Here is a 20,158-nt window from a genome sequence, read left to right on the forward strand (position 1 = left end):
CAGTTATCCCTGTAGGTAGGGAGCAAATTAATTGGGGGGGGGGGGGGAGGTTGACGAATATGCTGAAGACGGTAAATTTCAGACATAGAGGAAAATAAGAGTGGAGAGTGGGACTGCAATGATTACCATTTTGAGACTCAGCATGAACTCCAGGTGGGCTCTTTGTGTATCATTGAATTATAGAACACAAGAGCACAGAAAAAGGCCCTTTGGCCGTTGAAGTCTATGCTAAACTATTTTTATGTCTAGTCCCACTGACCTGCACCCAGATGATATCCCTCCATACCTCTCCCATCCATGGACCTGTCCAAATTTTGTTAATGTCAAATTGAGCCTGTATTTACCAAATTCAGCTGCCAGCTCGTTCCATAGTCTCACCACTCTCTGCATGAAGTCTTCCCTAATGATTCCTTTAATCCCTTTCACTCTTAACCCATGCCAACTAGTTTTGTCTCACCTAATCTCACATAAAATCTCATAGTAAGTGAATAATGATGGAAGTGGGGTGTTAAAAATGAGTATAATATCATAATTGGTCTATCAACATTAGTTTCCCGTCATGTATTGTAACCATTTAAGCACTATTTCCACAGAAGCTTTTACAAACAAAAGTACATCAAGGTGCATTGGGGGAAATGGAAGTTACAGAGCTTTTAATTGAGAGTAACTAACTATACTGCTGCATGATTCAGCTTATGTGGAATCAATACATTTCTTAATTCTTTGCCATAATTAAATAAATAAAATAAAACTTCTGTGTCAGAGTGTAGGAGTTTAGAAACAGTTACTTTTTGATTATTGTAGGAGTTTAGAAACAGTTATAGAAGGTAGAAAAAGCAAGGAAATAGCTAAAATGTTCTTTGTGTAAAATGGTGCATGAAAAAGTAGACAAGATAACAGAAGAATTTAAGGAGATATAGAAATATGCACATACACACAAAGGGCTTGTTTAATAGGGGGGTGGGGAAAGGAGATGTGAGTACGGGATAGGAGAAAGTCGGAGTCAGTCAAGAGTCAGGCGAATAGGGAAAAGTGCCAAACCAATCCAAGAAGGACAAACATAAGAAAAATGTAAGGGGAGGTGAATTGAAAAATGTATAAAAACAAAGAAGCTTCCAGCCCTCGGTGTACTTTCACTAGGTAGGGGGAGAGTACCCAACCTTGCAATGTTGTAAATGTAAATAAATGTTCTTTGTTCTCAATTTTTGTCTCGAGCATATTTTGTGAACGTGAAGGAACTTCTCACAAGAGCAAGTATATGTTGCTTATTGTAAAACCTTATGACCTTCTTGTAATATTTCTACTTCAACTTAGAATGAAAATATGCAAATATTAAAAGAGGTAGGTGATCTCATTTTATGGCTGGGTACAGGAGACAAGAAAATGAATCCTTTACCACCTGAGGCAAACAAGAAAGTTGGTAAGATGCTGGAAAACTGGAGTAACACCAAAAAAAATGCTGGAGGAACTCGGCAAGTCAGGCACCATTCCTAGAAGGCCCAGAACATTGCCTTCCTGAAGCATTTTGTGTGTTGCTCCATTGACTCCGGCTTTTTCTGCACAAATCATGGATGAAAACGATTTAACCGAGGTTAGAGAGCACGAGCAAGTCATTCCCCAGTGACCACCCGCTCATTGTACACAATTCACCTTAGTGCAGCCTCCGTCACGCAGCTAATGATGCCACAGGCGCAAAATGTACATTCCTCCCTAACAAGGATAAAGGTGAACATTTTAATGCACTTTACAGCTTTATTAAACAGTCGCAGGAGGAAAAAAAAAATCCAAGTGCGTTGTGATAAAATGGCCAAGTAAACGGCAATGAAAGGATTCAGACATTGGCGGTGCCAGACGTACCACATTTGCCAGGGCTCGGGATCTTTAAAACCTCAGGCATCACACGCTCAGCTGTGAAATGCACACTTTATATAGAGTGTATATTTCATATCTACAAGCTGTTATTGTAGAGAGTAACAGTGAGGACGTGAGCAGGGCAAACATCGCCGTTCCCTCCACGCCCTCTCCCTCTCACCGCGCTTTCTTTCAACTCCACAACTGTCTTTGGGGCAAATGTTCTGCCAAAGCGATGAAAAATACTCCCGTGATCTACATTGCAAAATAACGGCAGCTCGCAGTTTGCAACAAAGTTCGCAACGGGAATCGGGCTTCGGTGCATGAGTTCATGTGTAAATCACTGCAGCGCAGATTTAACGTATTTTTAGGGGACTCAATTAGGTGTTGGTGCTCCAGGCAATACATGACTAATTCATCGTTTTTTTAAAAAAAAGAACCATTCAGATTTTATCTCAGTGTTTTGCTGGGTTCCCTCATTCGCAGTTCCGGGGTGGTTCAAACTTGCCGAGAGCAAGGTGATCGGGTCCCTCAGCAGCCTTTCATTTACCGATTTCTGCTCATGGCCACCCCGCCGCCGCCGGGAATTGTCGTCCCGGCCTCTGTCAATGGGTGGCCCCCGCTTTGAATGATCCAGTCTTCGCCGGGGTTTTCAGCCGACCTGGATCCGGATCCGTGAATCCCGAGAAGCCGCTGTGTGAAAAGGGTCTCCGGCTTATTATAGGATGAAGAAGGTTGGACGGGGGTCAGAGCTCGTCACGGCTGAGCTTTGTAAGTCGCGCAGTCGACAAGCTTTTGGTTTCTCCCAGATGACGGGAGCTTTGATTAGCGCCGCCCGTTCACTTCCAAACAAGGACGTAACCGAGATACCTGGAGGACCGGCAATTGTACGTCAACAGCGTGCATGGGAGTCCCGGAGTTATTCCCTCCACCACCCCCCCTCCCCTTCGACCACCACCCCCCCCTCCCCTTCGACCACCACCCCCCCCTCCCCTTCGACCACCACCCCCCCTCCCCTTCGACCACCACCCCCCCTCCCCTTCGACCACCACCCCCCCTCCCCTTCGACCACCACCCCCCCTCCCCTTCGACCACCACCCCCCCTCCCCTTCGACCACCACCCCCCCTCCCCTTCGACCACCCCTCTCCCCTTCGACCACCACCCCCCCCCTCCCCTTCGACCACCACACACACGATAGGTGGGCAGGGCATTGGCCAAAAGCGCAATGCGTTGAACCAGTGCCGAGTTAGAAGACGGACAGCGCTCTCTGCAAACTGCACACTTGGAGGCGGGCATCTAATGAGCGATCTGCCTAACATCAAAGGTTGAAATCAACTATGATGCCAAGGAAGCTGTGATACAACGACCTTTATGAAATGTAAAAGAACTTGCTTTAGTACTTGTTCTAAGGTTACTAATATACATTACACAAGCCTAACATTTTTTTGGAAAGAGTCAAAAATTTTCAAAGATCAGATTGGAAAAGCAGGAAAATGAAGAGTATATTGGCAGTAGAGAAATTAATTTCTTACAGGAGCATTCCTACATCATCGAAAAACACCAAAGGGATGATTAACAGAGACATCTTGGGCCAGGGAATGGCGATGCTCAGCTTACTTACATGAATAATCCTTGAAGAAAGGAAAGGTTCCAGACAGAGTACACAGGCTGTCCTCTTAAATTCCTAGATTTTGGACTACAACCCTTTAATGAGAGCAGGAGTTTCAATGGATAAAATAGTATAATGGCATATTCAACTTTAAATTACACTTCCCTATAATCTATGTGTCTTTGCATTACTATGTTTAACTTTGAAAAAAAAACAATATTAATTAATGAAGAGATGAACACATTCCTCTCTGCTGTTATCTAATATTTGCTGGAGCTGAATGGACATAAATGTTCTCAAATAGCAAGTAAAAATATGTATGGCTTGTCAAGTATTACCTTGATGTGGGGGAAAAACAAAAACAGCATGCTAATTAAAAAAAACTCAGTGGATCAAGCAGCATCTGTGGAGGCAAGATGAGCCAGTTGATATTTTGGATCCAGGCACTGAGAGCAGAGGAAAGATTACCAATGTTTTCCAGTATGGTGGTCAGGGTGGGGCATGTTGCTTGGGATAACTATTAAAACTACAGAAGCCTTGCTCAATATTTATCACATCAGATCAGAAATATCATTTGATTAATAGTAGCCTGTTTTTTTCTTCGTTAATTAAAAATTTCCTCATTATTTGAGCTTGTCATTCACTTGTTTTGGTGAGTAATAATTGAGCAACTCCTTGTCATAAGATTCACTCAGTCTGGCCTATGTAGGATTAGCCTTATACTGTAAATGAGGTTTTCTTTGAAGATCAAATCCATAAAATGATGCTTTCAGCACCAAAGATCAGACAAGTCAAATGTTTTTTTTTAGAAGGGTTGACTCTCAGGAAGATACAAAAGTTCAAAGAAAGTTAGATTGAGAGAATAGGACATCAACAGATAGAAATTATTTCTGCTGTCATCTTGGGAAGAAGCAAAAGCATTCAGGAGGGAGGCTTTTAAACAAGCATAGCTGACTCAGTGACTGTTATATAAACTCATAAGATCTTTGCTAAAAGTAAATCAATAATGAGGTAAACCATCTCAGAAGGCCAGTAATTCAAAGCTGCTATCTCATCGGCTGGGCACAAAGCACAGTCCAAACTTCGGACATGCTTCAGACATTCAACATGGTGCTCAGTTAACATGATATGCTTGAGCTCCCTCAGGTAATTCTTTCAGTTAATAATTTCTCAATACCTTCTATTGACTTGTTGTTTGACATTAAAATGCTACAAAACAATGCAAATAATCAAAAGAAATGAGGACACAGTTTTTTTTTGTGTGAAAGAGGAGGTGAAATTATGTACCCAACTATTTGTAGGTATTCCAATGAGAATTGATTGGAGAAACATAAATAAATATATTATACACACACGCATACAGTGTGGTTGATGGATAGAGGCATTGAGCAATACTTCTTTTGAACAAGAATTGCAAGCAAACAATTACTGTGGTGACCCATTGAGGGTCAGGTTTAAAATACAAAGATCTGGAATTTATCTGATGATGTCAATCTATTTTATTATACTAAATCCGCTGACAATACAAAAACAACAAAGGGAAAGAAGATAATCATGAGTTGATAGTTGATCATGACAGTGTTATAAAGTGCACATGTATATTTTAGGTGAGGAGGCTCCTCCAGATGAATGACTCACTGATCAGGCTAACAAATGATAAACAAACAGAACCAGAAGGCAGCCACAGAACCATGAGCACAAAATAGCATCGGCAGGACAGGAAAGGGGAAACAATGAAGGCAAAAATCAGTTTCATTTTTAATTTTTAACATTTTTTTAGACCTACAGCACAGTAACAGGCCATTTCAGCCCACAAGCCCAGCAACCCAATTTACACCCCATTAACTTACAACCCCCAGTACATTTTTGAAGGGTGGGAGGAAACTGGAGCCCCCCAGAGAAAACTGATGAAAACACAGGGAGAACGTATAAACTCCTCACAGACAACGTGGGGTTTGAATCCAAGTCCCAATATATTATTTGAAGTAACAGTAGTCCATGGGGATTAAAAAACGATACTGTGTCAACCTACTGTGGCTGCGGAACACTGGAGGCGAATCTGCGGACACTGGGCAACTCTGAAGGGACTCTTTTTGCTTCTCTTTCTCTCTTACTGGAAGGGGTGATTCTTTGCTGCCTCGGGGCAAGCAGAAGGCAATTTCATGTAATAGTGTACTATTAGATGATGGTAAAGGAATCTTGAATTTGAAACTATTGTTTCAGCATCCACTTTTCTCCTTATACTTGCAATGCATCTGAGAATTTATTTTCTCTAAATGAAAGTTGCCACATAAACACAACTGTAGAGGTGGGAGAATACAATGGGATTAATATAGGATTAATGTAAATTAATGCATAATGCTGGTGCAGACTCAATGGGCCAGAGTCTGTTTTTATGATTTATGATTCTATAACACTATTAATACTCATTTTTGTTCACAACACCAGTAACACAGATCCACATAAATTGTATACTCATTACCGAATGCAATAGTACCTCAAAACTCGTTCCCTTTAATGTCCATTTTCTTGAATTGTTTTTAACTGTGGAATAGAGGGCTCCGGTAATAAATATGCTGTGTTTTACTGCATTAACCCAGCCACTATCATTTCACAGTAGGATGTGACCACGAGAAACACAGAATAACAACACATTCAAAAGAATCTTCATGAAGGAAAGGCACACGACCAATACAGATTGCAATTACATTTTGGAATGGCAGTGAAGTTTGCATTTTAAGTAAAATTAAGAAATAACTAAGCAAGAGCTCATAATGAGTTCTTGTTACTTTGGACATCAGAATGAGTGAATGCTGTTTCACAGCATTGCTTTATTTACCCCTTCATTTGAGGCGAGATCATCTGGAAATAGAAAGACAGCAATGCCACCTCTCTGATTGGCCAAGAGGAGGTGCACTACTCCATTTTCCATCTGGTCCCACCAATTATTCTTCCCCCAGGATTTATATTCTTGTGTGCTCATTTTAACACCCAAACAAAAGTTTATCCCATTTTAATCGCTGAACATTTGGAAATTCAACAAGGAACCTTACTCAGTGCTTAGAACTCACATTTCTGCTGGTGATAATTACACAGCCTACATGACCAAAAATAACACCTCGTCCCATGATTTTATTATGAAGTTATATCATTTTAAAAACTATCATAGATGTTGATATTGATCGATCTTCGTACATTGTCAGATCCAATGAGTTTTGAGATACGGAAAAATGCAGAATAATGCTTCACGTCTGAAGCTGTCAACATTGCATTGCGTATTCAGAAGAAAATAACAAATTTTCTTAATTGTACCATGAAGACAAAATGATGGGCAATGTACGCCTTAATAACTTAACATCTGTTCTTGTTTCTTTTTGGGCTGTGGGTAGGATGGCAAATACCATATTCAAGTCTGGTAAATTCAAATACAACTCCTACAGGTTAACCTTTAATGTTTTCTTACTGTTGCAGTAAACGAGTGCCAGGACGTATCCGCGGATTCTATTGTTGATGTTATTTGTTTTTCAGTTTCCATTCAAAAAAAAACTGTACAACTCATGAGTGGCAAGAGCTCGGATAAATTGCGATGGATTCCATTCTTCCCGGGAAATATTGGGCACGAAGGGTGCAACGTCAAGCTGAGGTGCAAGATCGCTGCACAATGCAGTGCAAAGCTTGGCACAGACCGTTCCCCAGTGAAGGTATAGACTTTTTCTGTACCCACCCCATTCCACCCCCCACTATATCCTCTGGGAACTATTAGAACACACAGAAAATACACTATTGGTCAACTATGAGCAACATCCTCTCTCCGCCACATTCACAACACAGATGCGTATTTAAGAGAGGCATAACGCGGCCAAAGTGTGTAAATATTTTGCCCCCCCCCCCCCCCAGCCGACAGAATGACTGTCACAGGTTGCGACTGCATCCTTACCTGAGGACCGCCGTGTCTCCCTGCCGCACCACGACGTTGTCCTCAGATGGCCAGGGGAAATCCACGTTCTGAGCTGCTGCCGGGAGGCATGAGGGCAACAAGCAGCACAGACTCAGCAGCAGAGCCGCCAGCCACTGGCCGGTGGCGCAGGGGGAACCATCCTGCAGGCTGTCCATTGCTTCTGTTCCCCAACCCCCTTGTCTCATCCAAAATAGATCAAAACCCTCTTCGCTCTGGCTTTATTTGGGTCTTCCCCTTCTCGCTCTCTCCACTCTCTCTCGCTCGAGCGAAGGAAGGGAGTTTTGCGCTGGAGCTGCTGCCTGACTCTAAAGTGCGAGCTCTTTATTCTCCAGCGGCTTCCACATCATCTACGGACGAACTGCTGTAAAATGCGTGTCTGTCTGTGTGTGGGAGAGAGCTAGAAAGAGAGAGCGAGTGTGTGTGTGAGTGAGAGAGAGAGGGGGGGGGGGGGGGAGAGAAAGACAGCAGCCAGCCCCAGGCGCTGATCCAGTTGCCATGGCCGTTGCCCAGGCAACATGTCCGACTGACTGGGAGCATCGAGCATTTGAGGTGTTGTTGTATTTCACCCATTAACATCGGCATGACAAGTAAACGCGGCAAATAAGATTAAAATAAATATAATGGCATATAATGCACAAAGCTTTAGACCAACGTCGCAACAATGTTCAAATCATTGTGGAAAAGATCATTGTTTTGGTCAATTGATGATTCCAAATTCCATTTCATTCTAACTTTTTTTAATGCATCTTGTTCATTCCACAAAGGTTTTTAAACTCTTCGACATATCTCAAGGCTTCTATCTTGCAACTTTTCAAGGCACCAAAACCACTTGGGAATGTGGTTTCCTTTCCCCCTCCCGGGGGGAAAAAAACCTCAAGTGAAACAAAATAAACTGTGCACAATGTGAGTCAAAAATGAAAGAAAAGAAGAAACAACTCGTGACACCTTGAGAACGACACAGTTGAACTGAAGAAGTGCTAAGGATGTTCACCAGGATGTTCCCTGTGTGAACTCTTTCAGTTTTGAGAAGACTGGATAGACAAGGGTTGTTTTCCTTGGACCAGAGGACACTTGGGGGGGGGGGGGGGGGGGGACCTGATAGAAGTTTAGAGAAGTATAAATATTTTTCCCTGTTCAGACGTGTGTAAAACCAGAGGTAAGATTTAGAGCGGATCTGAGGAAGATGTTTTTCTCTGGGGGGGGGGGGGGAGGAGAGGGTGTAATTTCAATCTGGATAATGGTAGACGCAGACATTCTCACAGCATTTAAGAAGCTCAGGTACATGGAGGTCAAGCCAAATATCTAAGGAATTACTCACTAGGACCTATTGAAAATTCATTCGAGTTTGTCCACATTGGCTGATCTAAGTCCTGACCATCTGTGAAATCTTCAAAACCTTCCAATTCATCACTTGTCTCAGAAATACTGGACTAAAGCAGGGTCCCTTTCAGTTGAAGTAATAAAAATTCCAAGCCACCCGTTACGTCATGGTGAAATAACCATGAATCAGGCGCAGGAGGAAATGACAAATTCTCTCAGTTATTTCTCCCACTGCTCAAGGGCCCATCTCCTACCGCATGGCGCCATTTGTTCAGTCTGGTCACAATTAGTTGAGTATTGCTGAGGCATTTATCCATCCATATTCTACAGGTATAAAACCAATTGTCAACATCACTGAAAACAGTCTACAATTATCCAATAATGGACTCCCTATTGTGTACATATCACTAGTTTTAATCTTTGCTGAAATAACTCAACATATACTCTGGGAAGACTGACAAAGAGTGTTGTGGTCCACATAATAAAGTAATCATTATTGTCTCCCAGTGAAAACATATCAAGCTCATTAAATCCACAATCTTCCCAAAGGCAGATCAAGCCTCTAGCAGGGATTCATCTCCGTATGGCTTTATACTGATAAATGAGATCGTCAGGAACTCTGCTTGAAAGGTCAGCATGGAAGTACCCCTTTGCCAAATAAACCACTCCATTTGCAGTGATAATGACGCTGTACGATGCCCATAACACAAGGTTATAGGTAGAATCCTGGAAACGGTAGGCCAGGCTGCCCACCGAACTGCGGGCTGTGAGACCATCTGCCTCCAAGCACGGACCTCCCCTCTCGTCTCCACGCCCACAACTATCTCCCCTCAACAATACTGTAGATACAGAGCTCTGGAACACACTTAACTCACGGACTTCCGATATCAATGGGATAGTATTTGTGCCGAGCATATCCACGTTTGCGGTCATTTCTGCCCCCGACACTGCGCGTCCAGCAAGGGAACGCTTCCGAACTGCGGGTGACCTGCCATGGGTCGCCGTTCCTCGACAGCATGGTTCATATGCCCCTGCCTGAACAATGGCCAGAGACCGTGCCCCGTGCATCACTCAAGCCTGCATTCAATAATATTCCCAGCGGCCAATTTAGAGAATAAATCTTCTGTTTTTAGTGCTTAAGAGGGGCAGTAACATAAATACTGATTGGAATCGTTATCCTGCTGTCTCCCTCCGTGAGAAAGCAGTGGGTGCGTTGCCAATACTGCAGCTCAATGCCACCCCAGGATTTTGGTGCACTTTGAAACTTGTGTGCCTGTGCTGACCGAAATGGCCATCAGAAGAGGTGAATTACCTCGGCCACGAATGGGGAGTTACCTGGGGAATCATTTGCATATAACACAGGCAAACTCACATATACCATATGAACGGTCCCATCCACATGCACTGTGTGGTGGTACACCACTGGCAACTTCTGTACCTGCAGGAGTGTAAGGGGACAGGACAACACCTGGCCGGCTGTCAATCAGTCGGCCTGAATGGATCAAGCCCCACCCTGTCAGGTGTCAATCACCCTCCGGGATTATAAACCTGGGCCGCCCGCCTGAGGCCTCACTCAGAGTTGCTGCAGCCACAGCCAGCCTGGCTCTGTGGAAGGGTTTGTGGATTAAAGCCTTTATCTTTGTGTGTGTCTGATTCTGGCTAACAGCGCACCACAATTTAATCCACAAAATTTTCCCACGGCGGCTATGGAAAAACTCCTGTGCACAGGGAGCCTCGAGGTCGACCCATGCCATCCAGAAGCCCAGACACGCTTCAAGATTTGGCAGTCGAGGCAATCATCGAGGCACACGAGGGCGACATCCTGGACTCCGATCGGAACAGGTTGGTCCTACTCCAGTCAAATTTGGGTCTCCGCGCCTTCCAGGTAACCAAAGTCTGCTCCATCTACAAGAGCACAATGGACACTCTCGAGAACTTGTACAAGCCCTCCATGAATGTGATCTGTGCAGGTACCTCCTCAACACCTGAGCCCAGCAACCCGGGGAGATGGCTAAGTCTTACCTGCCAGAAGTAGGTGCTATTGCGCTGCAGACAGGGACTTCATCAAGGCAGAGGTGCGGCGACTCCTGGTGGAAGGAGTTATAGAGCCCAGTAACAGCCCTTGGAGAGCCCAAGTCCTGGTGGTCAAAGGAGGATGGTCACGAATTACAGCCGGACCATTAATCAGTACACCCAGCTGGATGCCTATCCCCTGCCGAGGATCGCCGACATGGTCAATTAGATAGCTCCCTACCGGGTTTTCTCCACGATTGACCTGAAGTTGGCATATCATCAAATCCCTATCCACCTGAAGGACAAGCCCTATGCTGCCTTTGAGGCGGACGGACTCCTGTACCAGTTCCGCCGGGTTCATTTTGGGGTCACGAATGGGGTCTACATCTTCCAGTGGGAGATGGATCACATGGTAGACCGGCACAAGCTGAAGGTGACGTTCCCATATCTGGATAACATCACTATCAGCGGCCGTGACCAGCAGAACCATGATGCTAACCTGGAAAAATTCCTCCGGATGGCCGCTGAGCTGAACCTCACTTACAACAAGGAGAAGTGTGTGTTCAGCACCACCCGCCTTGCCATCCTGGGGTACATTGTGGCCCATGGAGTCATCGGCTCAGATGCGCCCATTAATGGAGTTGCCCCTCCCCCCGCCTCCCCTAAGCTAAAGGCCCTCCGCATGTTCCTGAGCTTGTTTTCTTATTACTCTCAGTGTGTCCCTCGCTTCTCGGACAAGGTCTGCCCATTGGCCTAAGCCACAACTTTTCCCCTCCCACCTGAGACGCAGGCAGCCTTCACCCGCATCAGGCAAGACATCGCGAATGCCGTGGATGAGGACTCCCCCTTCCAGGTGGAGAGTTATGCCTCTGAGGTGGCTATCGCTGCTACCCTCAACCAAGGGGGTCGCCCCATCACCTTCTTCTCCAGGACCCTCCACGGCTCCGAGCTAGGGCACTCTGCCATTGAAAAGGAGGCCCAGGCGATTGTGGAAGCGGTCTGCCACTGGCGCCACTACCTGGCCGGCAGGAGATTCACACTCCTCACAGACCAGCGGGCCGTGGCTTTCATGTTTAACACTACCCACAAGATAAAGAATGACAAGATCCTGCACTGGAGAGTCAAGCTGGGAACCTACAGCTACGACATCCAGTACCTCCCCGGGAAGTTTAATGACTCCCCTGATGCCCTCTCTCGCACCTGCACATCTATGCATGGTGACTGGTTGCAGGTATTGCATGAGTCCCTCTGCCATCCAGGCATCACCCAGTTGTAGCATTTCGTTAAGACCCAAAATTTGCTGTACACCATCAGGGGCGTCAGGGACATGTACACCACCTTCCTACTGCAGGGGGCAACCTCTGTACCTGCAGGAGTGTAAGGGGACAGGACAACACCTGGCCGGCTTTCAATCACCCTCCGGGATATAATCCTTTGCCGGCCTCCCGAGGCCTCACTCAGAGTTGCTGCAGTCACATCCAGCATGGCTCTGTGGAAGTTTTTGTGGATTAAAGACTGTTGTTCAGTCTTTATTGTTGTGTGTGTCTGATTCTGGCTAACAGTGCACCACACTCTGTGATAAAGCAGGTCTTCAAATTCACGCCATGTGCCCTTGGAGAGCGTTGCGGGCATTGAGATGTGCACGCCTCCTTTCAAATTGCACATTCTCCGTTTCAGACCTCTGGCCTGACTCCATTGGGTTGCATCGCTTGACATCGGACCTTCCCTCTCAGACCCTTATTTCCACTGCCGCCCTGTTTCTTTCTGTTATTCTTGAGTCTGCCTGGGGGCGAAGCAGAAACCCACCTACCTACCTGCCACCCACCTGGAAGACTGTATGGTGCTGCCCTCAGATTTAATTGACTGGGCTACAATTGCCCCAGCAGGCGAAAAGCAGAGGGGATGAAATGAGAGGACAGAGAGAAAGCCGTGGAAAAGTGACAGGGGAGAAGAAGGAGCAGAGAGAGAAAAAATAAAAATAAATCTATCTCTGCCTCCTCTTCTCTCCTTTTTCCATAATTCCATTCCCTTTTCTTTTGCTCTCCCTCTCTCTCTTCACCCCCCCCCCCCCCATGCTCTCCCTTTTCTCCGCCCTCTCACATTCCAATGCTTAAACCAGACCCTGACCCAGTCTGGCTGCTCTCCTCTCCTATGAAATCCTCAAATCCACACATGCTAGAAATTGGAAATAAAAATATAACATTCTAAAAACGTTCATATAACTTTTGTGGGGAGGTCATCAGATGTAATGTTTGAGGTCAAAACTGAGAAAGGATCTTTGTTTTGAAATGTTAATCTGTTTCTCTCTGACCTGCTGAGTACATTTTTGATTTTTATTCTGTCTCCTTTCCCTTTGCTTCCCATTCCTCTGGGCTTACACAAATCACACTCAAAACATTTACTAACTATACATATAATTAAGTTATTTAATCTAAGTTATTTAATATCTTTAAGGAGACTGGGGTCATGTAAGAGGCCAGAATTGAGAAGTCAGAGAATTTCCCACAGCATCGTTTATATGTCAATATGGACTCGTTCTTGGCAAGCTCCTTCTTCATGCATCTGCATTTCTGTCTAGCTATCTCTGCTGGCATCCATTCTGCAACAAGTCCTCCCTGCATCTCTCCAACACAGTTATGGAGTCATAGACCGATATAGCACAGAACAGGCCCTTTGGCCCAACTTGTCATGCTGGCCAATTTGGCATTCAGGGCTAGTCTATTTGCCAGCATTTGGTCCATATCTTCTAAACGCTTCCTATCCACATATATATCCTGATGTTATTTAAGGTTCAAAAATTTATGCTCATCTTTAGCTTCCTCTGACACCTCCTTTCAGACATGGGCTGAATGAAAAGGTTGCCCCTCGGATCTCTCTTAAATCTCTCCACTCTGATCTTAAACATGTCCTCTAGTTCTAGAATCATCCTGGAAAAAGACAGTAAGCATTCACTTTATGTCCTCATGATTTTTTAACCTCTGTAAGGCTACTCTTCAGACTCCTCCAGTCTGTAAATATTAAGCCTATGCAGCCTCTCCCTATAACTGAAGTTCTTAAGTCCTGGAAGCATCCTGGTAAATCTTCATCTCTTATACTTTTTGGTGTTGTTTGTATCATTAATCTATGCTTTGTTGAGCATACCCTGAGGGATAACAAATTAGAATAACTTCCAGTTTTGTTGTTCTTGGTTAAGTACTCTATAGTAACTAACACCAAATGCCTTGGTGGCAGTTAGTGCAGGATGCATTTCACAGGTGTTCAGTGTCCATTTACTAATAAATGTTTGCATCACAGAAAAAGGCAAAAGAAAATGTGATGAGCACTGTAAACATTGATGAAATAAACATGTTATTTGAGAAATGCTGCAATAGCAAAATTAGCCAAGTATGTAAAAATTCATAACCCTATGATTTTATGAAGACCATAAACCACAAGAAACAGAATGGACCCTAAAATATTGAAGTCCTATGTTTGACCTTCATAAATATTTGTTTAAACTTTGCACTCAGAGCAATGTCTTATTTCTGCCATTTATCACAGCTCTGCTAAGTTTTAGCTATTATAACCTTTGAAAAAATGAAAAGGGCAATTCTAACTTGCTCTTTCCCAGGAGTTAAAAAGGACATAGCAGACATTTTGATACATAAAAACACGCCTGTCATTTTAACTCGGGTTTTATGCTGGGTGTCCAGGTTCTCTCCAGCAATAATGACAAATCTTCATTAATCTTTGTAAATTAGAGTCCATGATGAAAAATGTGTGTTATTTAGAAACACTTCTTCTGGACGGTTGCCCAGTAAAAGATGAACAGGAGGAAGAGGTCCCAAAAGTAAGCGTATTTATAGAAAATTTGTATTTATAAGATCAGAAGGTCCAAGAGCTTTTAAATGGACTCCTCAATAATAAAATGACTGCTTGCTCCTGGTCCACTCTTGCTCTTGGTTCATCGTCCTCTCTCACTAGCTTGACTGCCCAGTCAGTTTCAGGTGTTGTGGGGATTACTAATGAAGCCGAGCACTTAAATGGAGCACAGCATTTAAATATATGAATTGAAAACTGAAAATAACATTTATCAGATTCTGGAAATCTGAAATTAAATAAAAAACCAAAAAACTGAAAAATTGGGAATACTAAGTAGGTGAGGCAACATCTGTGGGAAGAGAAACGAGATTAACATTTCATCCCTGAGTACATACTCAGACTGGGCATTCATTAGCTAAACTCAAATAAGTCTATTTTAATTCAAACCAGAACACTCCTATTTCAAAAAGTGATTAGGAAAATGTGGCAGAATTCTGACCCATGCAGACCAGAGATATTTTATTTAATTGCTTGCCTATGATAGAATGAAACTGCAGACCTTGATATAATTAGGAATTACAGCTAACCCTTGGATTTCTGTGCATTGATTCCTTCTGCAACTTATGTGTGTATCAGCAACATGTAAAGGCATGTTCAGGCTTAGCTGTGGTGCTCCCTATGATAAAATAGCCTGCCAACACTCACTGACTCGGTTTACCTATGAAGGATGACCACTTTGTGGAGGCTCCAGAGGGCTGACAGCACCTATGAAGTTGTAGGCCAATGAAAATTCACAACTTCAAGAAAGGAAGAGGATAAAATGACAAAATATAAATCACTACAGTAATCAGCATACATATCAGGAAAGGCGTTTACTTGGATTACATCCAACCCATTTCGCCTCCTAAACAAAGCCTGCATGCTTTTCTTCCACAGAGGTAAACTGAGTGAAACTGAAAACAAGTATCTAACCCAGCATCTTTCCCTATCTATCCTTGGATTGCTGTCTTCCTCTGAATCATATTTCCATGTTGCAAAAATTAACTACAAGAACAAAATGAATACCTTACATCCCAATTCCAGTAACAATCATATACTATTAGTCTACTTTGGAGCCAATGTTGAAGAATTACTGTCAAAACAATTTATCAGGACAGGGTTAATGACCTGTAGCCTTAATACACTCTCTGTTGTTACCTCTACACTTAGCATGTCATTATAAATTAACCTCAGAAGTTTTTCACTGCTTCTTTGCTTGTGTTGTTCTATTCTTTAAATAATTTTTTAATCAATAATGAATGCACTGTATTTTTAATCCTTCAAATCATTTCATTTTTGCCCATGCTGGGCATTTGACCTCTTTATTACTGAATGTTCTATATTTTCACTTTTCTCAAACATTTATGATCAGACACTTTTATGGACCTCTCATTGGTAAAAGATGATATTGTTGCACTGTTCTAACTGTACATCTCTCTATATCCTTCACTCTGTTTTTGAAGTAAAATACCCTGCACTCTTTAACCTACTGTAACACTACACCCTCCACTTCGGTTTTATTATTGCTCTGCCTTGTTGTACTCAAGTTTGATTTGACTTTCAGTGGATAGCACGCAAAACAAAGCTTTTCACTGTTGCCCGGTATATGTGATAGTAAATAATTCTATTCAATTGCTTTGATTGTATTATATTTTTTCCAAAAAAAATATTTGTAATCTATCACAATAGTTTTGAAACTTTATGTTAATGGTGTCCATTATTTTGAATATATACGTGAAGTACTTGTGAAGTTTTGTGAGTGATATTGCTTTGGAAAAGAAGACAATTATTTGTTTAGCCTGCCTGGCAGAACTCTTAATATATGTTCTCACATAATTCTCATCTTCATTCTAATGTGGAAGTTCTCACAGGTTATGTGAGAAGGTGGAAGTTCTTATTTTTCTGTTTGTTTCTCTGAAACGATGAGAGTCAGATGGATGCTAAAAATATACATCAGAAATTTTCCAGCCAAAAATAAAACCAACAAGACAGGGAAATCAAAATGAAATGGGATAATTTAAATTTGTAATGGGATAATGCTCTCAGATGATGGGCTTCTGCTTGCTGGGGTGTATAATTCCCTGAACACCGTGGCATGCATAATTTGGGTGACCACTGAGCATTAGAATAATTTCTGATTGATACAAGTGGGCTGCACCACTTGAGGATGAATTTTTAAGGAATGGTCATTTAAGTAATTTATAACATAACATAACATAACAATTACAGCACGGAAACAGGCCATTAGGCCCTTCTAGTCCGCACCGAACCAAACACCCCTTTCTAGTCCCACCTCCCTGCACAATGCCCATAACCCTCCATCTTCTTCTCATCCATATACCTGTCCAACCTTTTCTTAAATAATACAATTGACTCCGCCGCCACTATTTCTCCCGGAAGATCATTCCACATGGCTACCACTCTCTGAGTTCTCATGTTCTCTTCTTATTTCCAATAGCACAATTGCAGACTCATCTTTGAAAGAACTTTAGCCATGTTCACATTCCTCTAAAAGCTCAAGTTATAATCTATTTTTGAATTCTAAGGATGTACCAAATTACTTACCATTATTTGTGCACTTTAATAACTGCACTAATTAAGCCCTGTTCCAGATAATTAACAATCAAAAGACAAGGAATAAAAGAGATGTTCATCACAATTCTCTACAAATGTGGCTTTTGAATGCAGGATTGAATATTGCTTGAATAGAATACCCACCTCTTCAGAAATCTAATTGTCCACATTTGGAGCCCAATATGGGTATCACTTACGATTCTCTGAATTTTGGTGAAGGCCGTAAGATGACGACAGCACTGTACAGCAGGTACATAAAAGTCTGCCACATAAGTTTACATTCCCAAGTTCTCCTGACATTTCTAAAGCTACAGTCAGAGCAGTGTCCGTTACGGCTTAAAAGGAACCAAAGGAGTAAAGTTGAGATCTGATGACAAAGTCGTCAGTGTCATATTCCTAATGAACTTCATTCTAAGATCTTAGAAAGAAGTGGCTAGCAGACAAATTGCTTTCACTTCTTCAAATTTCCTAGATTCAGGGATAATCCATTAGATTGAAAAGTAATAATTTTAATTCCTTTATTGAAAAAGAGAGGGAGATAGAAAATAATACTTTTTCCTTTTGATTATTAAGACAAATAAGTAAAGGGGGGGGGAGAGTTTAACTACAGATCATATCACAGAACAACATGATCACATCAGAGAAGTATAAATTATCTTATCTAAGGGAATTTTACGTGTATTATTTGAATAATTTTTGTATTCTATATTATTTTTGGACATAGTACAATTTATGATTTAATTGTTTAATTATTATAATGATAAAATTTGACATCTTGAATGAGATAAGTATGTAATAATTGTGATTAATGCTTCTAATTTACAATTTATATGTGATATGTATATGATTTGATTTGTTTTCATTAGTTTACCTTGTGTAAAGGATTTTTGTTAAACTCAATAAAAATATTTTTAATAAATGAAGAAATAAAACATAAGGTACCATCTGAAATGGGAAATTGTTAGAAAATATTATTAAATGTGTTATCAGAGAAAAATTCAAGGTATTCAGGAAAAATCAACATAGGTTTTTGAAAGGAAACTCATGTTTAGCCAATTGTCCATTTTGACACAAATGTAAAAACATATATTTTATGTAAATAGTAAACGATTGAAGAGTTTGGAGAAACAGAGGGACCTCAGTATGTTATTTCGTGATTCACAAAAAGCTAGCATACAAGAGGTAGAACAAGTAACTGGGAAAACTAACACACTCTGTATACAGCAGGTGGGAATTGAATAAAAAGACAAGACTAAAAGGTGAGATTATACCTGGAATACTATATGGATAATAGTCCTATTACACTAGACAACTAAAATTTTGCATCATGAACTCTCTGAGTTCTTTGGCTTGGCTTCGCGGACGAAGATTTATGGAGGGGGTAAAAAGTCCACGTCAGCTGCAGGCTCGTTTGTGGCTGACAAGTCCGATGCGGGACAGGCAGACACAATTGCAGCGGTTGCAAGGGAAAATTGGTTGGTTGGGGTTGGGTGTTGGGTTTTTCCTCCTTTGCCTTTTATCAGTGAGGTGGGCTCTGCGGTCTTCTTCAAAGGAGGTTGCTGCCCGCCAAACTGTGAGGCGCCAAGATGCACGGTTTGAGGCGTTATCAGCCCACTGGTGGTGGTCAATGTGGCAGGCACCAAGAGATTTCTTTAGGCAGTCCTTGTACCTTTTCTTTGGTGCACCTCTGTCACGGTGGCCAGTGGAGAGCTCGCATATAACAGGATCTTGGGAAGGCGATGGTCCTCCATTCTGGAGACGTGACCCATCCAGCGCAGCTGGATCTTCAGCAGCGTGGACTCGATGCTGTCGACCTCTGCCATCTCGAGTACTTCGACGTTAGGGGTGTAAGCGCTCCAATGGATGTTGAGGATGGAGCGGAGACAACGCTGGTGGAAGCGTTCTAGGAGCCGTAGGTGGTGCCGGTAGATGACCCATGATTCGGAGCCGAACAGGAGTGTGGGTATGACAACGGCTCTGTATACGCTTATCTTTGTGAGGTTTTTCAGTTGGTTGTTTTTCCAGACTCTTTTGTGTAGTCTTCCAAAGGCGATATTTGCCTTGGCGAGTCTGTTGTCTATCTCATTGTCGATCCTTGCAAGCTCACACCAAGACACAAGAGAAACTTGTCCGTGAACTACTCTTTGCAGATGATGCCGCTTTAGTTGCCCATTCAGAGCCAGCTCTTCAGCGCTTGACGTCCTGCTTTGCGGAAACTGCCAAAATGTTTGGCCTGGAAGTCAGCCTGAAGAAAACTGAGGTCCTGCATCAGCCAGCTCCCCACCATGACTACCAGCCCCCCCACATCTCCATCGGGCACACAAAACTCAAAACGGTCAACCAGTTTACCTATCTCTCTGAGTGTATTCTATGGATTTTTGGCTTCTGATCATGAAAATCACATTAAAATTTTCCTATCACACACCATTTTTTAGATTTCCTGTCATATTTTAAGTTTATTAGTATATTGCTCACAAGGTGTGCCATTTTGGTCAATCCAAGAATGCTTGGTCATGCACACAGTGCAGGTGCTATGCAAATGTTATCTTGGGCCTGATCATGCTTAGTCAGGATAGACGCAGACAGGCTATAAAAACAGCTATAATGCTGGGCATTACATTGATATCGATTGAATGCACGTTGGTGCACAGGTTCTTCAGGCAATAGCATAGTGAGTGTACTTAACAATTGCATTTATTGTCTTCAGGAAGATTCAATGCTGCAGAAATGTCTTGTCAACATGCAAAATTCAATAAAAAAATTATTTAATATTTCTCCAACTTCCTACATGATACAGAAAATCTGAAATTATTTTTGTTCAGCCTCAAGTTGTCTATCATAATCTCCAATTTTTGTTCAGGAACCTTTTGAAAAAAATTGTTGTCCAGTGTTATTTAAGGCAAAATGTAATATCTGTAGCATTAGAAACAGTTCACAGAAGGATTAATACTACAAATATTGATAATAATAAACTCAAACCTGGAATGTGTCG

The 20,158-nt window shown here is 42.5% G+C and overlaps 1 protein-coding gene across 3 annotated transcripts in view; it reads right to left on the reverse strand.

Moving 5' to 3' along the window:
• negr1 (neuronal growth regulator 1) overlaps positions 1–7,834 on the reverse strand; it is a 530,464-nt gene extending 522,630 nt beyond the window's left edge. The window contains exon 1 of one of the 3 annotated variants that reach the window (XM_069938455.1): positions 7,399–7,821. In XM_069938455.1, coding sequence (XP_069794556.1) covers positions 7,399–7,604 — 206 coding nt within the window. In that variant the 5' untranslated portion in view covers positions 7,605–7,821. Of the gene's footprint in view, positions 1–7,398 lie in introns of all 3 variants that reach the window. The other 2 variants (XM_069938456.1, XM_069938457.1) reach the window with 2 other exon arrangements.
• Between the last annotated feature and the right edge of the window lie 12,324 nt (positions 7,835–20,158).

Source organism: Narcine bancroftii, chromosome 5 (assembly GCF_036971445.1).
Source record: "Narcine bancroftii isolate sNarBan1 chromosome 5, sNarBan1.hap1, whole genome shotgun sequence".
Classification (NCBI taxonomy): domain Eukaryota; kingdom Metazoa; phylum Chordata; class Chondrichthyes; order Torpediniformes; family Narcinidae; genus Narcine; species Narcine bancroftii.